Raw genomic sequence first — 5,081 nt, forward strand, 5'->3', positions numbered from 1 at the left:
CCAGGTGGGTCTTGAACCCACGGGTTCAGGCAATCCACTCACCTCAGCCTCCCAAAGGCGCGGGATTACAGGCTGAGCCACTGAGCCCGGCTGCCACCATCTTTTTTTTTTTTTTTTAATTAATCAATATTTTTTATTATGGTCTTGTGGGGCACAGTTAAGGGTTAGGTGTACAATTACGTTTTATTCAGGCACCCTGTTGATAAGAGGTGTTTTCCCATCCCCAGACAGATATTTGCTACTGTTAATCCCATCCCCCCCCATAGTTTCCCAGTACCGTCAGTCATTTTCTTATAGTATTACATTGGATGTTCAAGGTCCATTATATGAGTGAGAACATGGGCTACTCAGATCTTTGTTTCTGTGAGAGGTCACTCAATATTATAGACTCTAGTTCCATCCAGGTTGCTGAGAAATTCATGATTTTGTTTTTTATGGCTGCGTAGTATTCCATCGTGTATATGTGTCACATTTTTTTAATCCAGTCCTCTTTTGATGGGCAGCATGGTTGTTTCCAGGTTCTTGCTATTGCCACCATCTTTTAAAAACCCAATCTGCTAGACGGCGTGGCAGCATGCGACTACAGATCTGGCTACTCAGAAGCCTGAGGCGGAAGGATCACCAGAGCCCAGGAGTTTGACGCTGGGGTGGCCATGGGTGTGCCACTGCCCTCCAACCTGGGCAATGGAGCGCGACTCCAACTCAAAAAAAACCCCACCAAAAACCCAATAGGCAAAGTGACATCGGCTCACTTTGCTGAACTATATTCACGAGAAACAAGCCAACGTGTCCGCTCCACACTCAGAGGCGGAGGGAAGGCCAAAGACACAAGCACGGGAAGTGGGGACCCTGGGCGGCCGTCGTAGGGACGAGCATGGGGAGTGGGGGGGGAGAAAGCGCAGGAGAGCAGCAGCCTCCCGGGGAGGGCCTGGGATTTCCAGGTGCTCCCAGACCTGGGTTGCTCCCTGCTGGAGAGCTGTCCTTCCTGGAGAGGAGTCAGGGCAGCCTCAGGCCCGGGGGGCTTCCCCGTAGCCTGCTGCCGTCCCTGCTGCCACCCCGAGGGGGCTTCCCGCCTAGCCCGCCCTCTTCCCTTCCTCTCAGAACGCCCTGTGGGGGACGCTCTGCTCCTTTGCTCCCTGGGCACTGTCGGTGTTTGGCTCAAATCTGCCCCGAAGGAGCACACCTGTTCTAGGGCCGTTCCTCGGAGGAATTCGGCTCTCGCTAGGAATCTCAAGGAGGGGGGGGGTGATGGAAGCCTTTCGGTGTGTGTCCACATCCCACGAGGCGGCTGAGAGTCGGGCTGGGAGCGCAGGCTCTGGACGCCTGTGCCTGTTGGAATCCCAGTCCCACCTCTTACCAGCTGGGTGGCTCTTGGCAAGCCACTTCATCCCGCGCAGCCTCGGTCTCCTAATCTGTAGAGCAGGGGTCACGGCCAGAGCCTCGTGCTTGGCCCTTGCGAGGCTGTGGTGGGCTGTGGTCACCAGACACACAGCAGGCGCTCGCCAACCGGGAACAGTCGTCACCTTCCCAGAGCATGGGCGGCTGCCAAGTTAAGGTGTGTGGGAGTGACACGCAGGACCGGGCCCAGAGGAGCCCAGGACGGGGAGGGGCTGTGTGTGGGTGCGGCGGCTCCCAGGGAGGCCACTGACCCGCCCTGTCAGTCGGAGGGGGCAGCCTGCCCAGGCCTCGCCCCCTGCAACTCAGAGGGCTTGTTGAGAGAGAAATGTGCTTCTGTGAGATGAGAGATTCGTTTCTTCTGCTTTTGCACGAGGGAGGGTCTTTATTCCTGAAGGAGTGGGTCTGCTTTAGCCTGGGGGTGTTCTGCTTTTAAACTGTCTCAGGCAAGACTCGGTGGCTCAGCCTGTAATCCCAGCACTTTGGGAGGCCGAGGCGAGTGGATTGCCTGAGCCCGCGGGTTCGAGACCCGCCTGGGCAACTTGGCAAGACCTCGTCTCTACAATAAATCAAAAAATACTCGCCGGGCATGGTAGCACGCGACTGTAGTTCCAGCTACCTGGAAGGCTGAGGTGGAAGGATCACCGGAGCCCAGCAAGTCGAGGCTGTGGTGTCCAGGAGTGTGCCACCGCACTCCAGTCTGGGCGACAGAGTAAGACTTCAACTCAAAAAAAAAAAAACTGTCTCAGGAGCCACCTGCCGCTCTTTCATGAAAGGAGGCCGACTGCCTGCCTGACTGACCGACCGATGGGGAACACGCCAGCTGCCCCGTTCTAGGCAGGGCTCGGGCTGTGGCGCTCGCTCCCGTCCGGCCGCCCACCCGTCCCTGCTCCTGGGTCCGCAGCTCTGACTCTCAGCTGGAACAAGGAGATAGGCCAAACACAGTGTTTAGACGTTGATTCCTGAGAAGCCTGGGGACACGGCTCAGCGGGGTCAGGACCGGAGGTCAGATCCGGGCCGGATTCGAGCCCTGGAGGCTTTGCTTTGAACGACTGCACATTGTCTCCGCGACCCTCTTTCCTGGGTTTGGCCAAAGATCACGGGAGCACAAGCTCTTGCTCCGACGAGAGGAAGCAGAACGCTGGAGGAGAATTCCAACCGTTTTACGCAGCAGGGTGGAGACGCGCCACGGACCAGAGCGCTCGTCTGTAGAAGCAGGGGGATTTCTGAAAAACAGTGGCATCAAGCAGGCTTTCCTCCCTGGACCTGGAGTTCCCGCTCAGGGACAAAGAGCGGGGTGACCCTGGCCCTGTTTGCGCCGGTTGGGCCCGGGCTTCTGCGAGCAGCCGCCCCCCTTGTGCTCCTTGAGGGGACCATGTCTGTGGTGGGGCCAGGGGCGGGGACTGCTGAGAGTGGCCCTGGCCGCCTCCTTCTGATGTCTCCCGGGCTCCATGAACCCCCTGGCCCACGCCACCCTGGAGGGGTCAGCCGCCCTGGGAGCTGACGAGAACCTGGGCACTCACCTGCTTGCCTCCAGCCGTCTCCCAGTGCAGGCCCAGGCCGGCCGGGCCGTGCAGTCTGGCCCTGCCCGACCATGCCCGTCCGTGCCCGTGAGGGCGAGGGGCCGGCTGTGCGGGCTGGGGCGCTGGTCCTCGCCGGAGGGGCGGCTGGAATGTCCTGCGGCTTCCGGGGCCCCTGGCTGGGCGGCAGGGCCCAGCATCAGCCCGTGAGGTGGGCCCCGTGGGACCCGCTGCAGGACCCTCCGAGGGGAACGAGAGGTTCGGGCCGAGCTCGTGCTACAGGCAGCTCTGCCAGTGGCGGGCGGGAGGCCGGGTGGAGGGTCCCTCCTTGTGGAGTGCCGTGGCTCGTGTGTGTTCCCCTCGACAGTGTGACGGCAATTCTGAGAGCAGATGGAGGGCACCCGGGGAGGCCGGAGCGGCCTAGACGCCTGTTCTGCTTCAGCGGGCCTGTGGTGGCCCAGCAGATGGGGTCATCCTGGGTGGGGCGAGTCCAAGGGGCACGGCTGGAGATGGGGCAGAGGCCGCCCCTGCAGGGTGCCGGGGTGGAGATCCCCTGGGCCAGAGGGGGACGGAGCAGGCGGAGGGCTCTGAGTGGCAGGCCACCCTGGGTAGTCCCGTACCCACCCATAGGCGTGTCTGCAGAGGCCAGCACAGCCCAGGCGGGCGGGATCATGCACGGATGGCCTCCTGGTCCCCCATGGCCCGCTGAAGTCACAGCAGGGTCTTGCCCCTGGAAGGCCAGGGAGCCACCCCTCGGCTGGGCTGAGGATGGCGCCCCCAACTCTGCCCCGCTGGGCTCTGAGACTGTCCCTGCCTGTGTCCGGGCGCAGGGACCCTCCGGGCTGGGGCTGTGTCCCGAGCCCCCCCTGTGCCGGTTGGAGCTAGCGTGCTGTTGGGCCCCTCCCCCTGGGCCGGGCACCCTACAGGTACCCGGGCGCTCCGAGAGGTGTGGCCCCGATGACCCCTAGCGGCTGTGAGGGGGAAGTGGGGGTGGAAGGGAGCCATGTCCCGGAGGCGAGGTTCCCACAGCCTCGGGCACTCCCTGAGGGTGGCTCTGTCGCCTTCTCAGCGGCGTCCCTACAGTGAGGCCTCCAGCTGACCAGCCCAGCCCCGGCATCCCTGGTTTCAGGAGCAGGAGTGACGGAGGCCCGCTCTGGGACTGTCCCTGACTGGCCAGGGGAAAGGACTCCGGGCGGCGGGCACCGCTTGCTGGGGTCCCCCATGCCTCCCCGGAGACCCCCTTCGCCCATCTCTTCCTGTGTCCCCAGGGGAGTGTCTCGTCACCGGCCAGTCCCACTTCAAGAGCTTCGACGACAGGCACTTCACCTTCAGCGGGACCTGCCAGTACCTGCTGACCCGGGACTGCCAGGACCGCACCTTCTCCGTCGTCGTCGAGACCGTGCAGGTGCGGGGGCCGGGGCGGCCCTGTGCAGACCCCAGGCAGCCCCCTCCTCCCAGAAGGCGGCCCCTCCCGGCCAGGGCAAGGCCTCCTGACCCGCCCGCCGAGGCTGCCAGGGTGTGTGTGTGTGTGTGTGTGTGTCCGCCCTGCCGCAACGTGGCCCGTTCAGCGGTGCCCACTGCTCTCTGGCGCTGGCGCGACTGAGCGCTGAGCCACCCCGGAGACGCCTCTCTCTGAGCTCAGCGGGGAGGAAGACGCGGCGTGCCCAAGCCTCCCCTGGGGATGGAGACTGGAGGCCGTTCTCTAGGGAAGGCCGGGCGGGACAGGGTGGCGTGAGCCAGGCTCAGCACCGGCGCCCGGAAGGCCAGGGCGCCTGCCGGCCAGTGTCCTGAGAACGGAGTTGAGCCTGCGAGGAGGCCGGGGCCCGGGGCGGGACGCTTCTCCGACCACACAGGTCCTGGCGGGTGCTGGCTCGGCAGGGGGCGGCGGGGTCACCCATGCCCTCTTGGCAGTGCGCCGACGACCCCGATGCTGTCTGCACGCGCTGGGTCGCCGTCCGGCTGCCTGCCCTGCACGGCAGCCTCGTGAAGCTGAAACACGGCGGAGGCGTCGCGGTGGACGGCCAGGACGTCCAGCTGCCCTTTCTGCGAGGTGGGCGTGCTCATCCCCCGGCCTGGGCCACCCCCACCCCGCAGACCCCCTTCAGCGCTGGTGTCCGCGGTGCGCCCCGGTGGGAACGTGACGGAAGGCTGCCGTGGAGGCCAGGG

The 5,081-nt window shown here is 64.0% G+C and overlaps 1 protein-coding gene across 1 annotated transcript in view; it reads left to right on the forward strand.

Moving 5' to 3' along the window:
- VWF (von Willebrand factor) overlaps nucleotides 1-5,081 on the forward strand; it is a 118,103-nt gene that overhangs the window by 9,013 nt on the left and 104,009 nt on the right. Inside the window, 2 exon segments of the mRNA XM_021717812.1 lie at nucleotides 4,184-4,320; nucleotides 4,827-4,965. Coding sequence (XP_021573487.1) covers nucleotides 4,184-4,320; nucleotides 4,827-4,965 — 276 coding nt within the window.

The sequence above is a fragment of the Carlito syrichta genome, unplaced genomic scaffold, assembly GCF_000164805.1.
Source record: "Carlito syrichta isolate Samal-C Ts95f unplaced genomic scaffold, Tarsius_syrichta-2.0.1 Scaffold311146, whole genome shotgun sequence".
Lineage (NCBI taxonomy): Eukaryota > Metazoa > Chordata > Mammalia > Primates > Tarsiidae > Carlito > Carlito syrichta.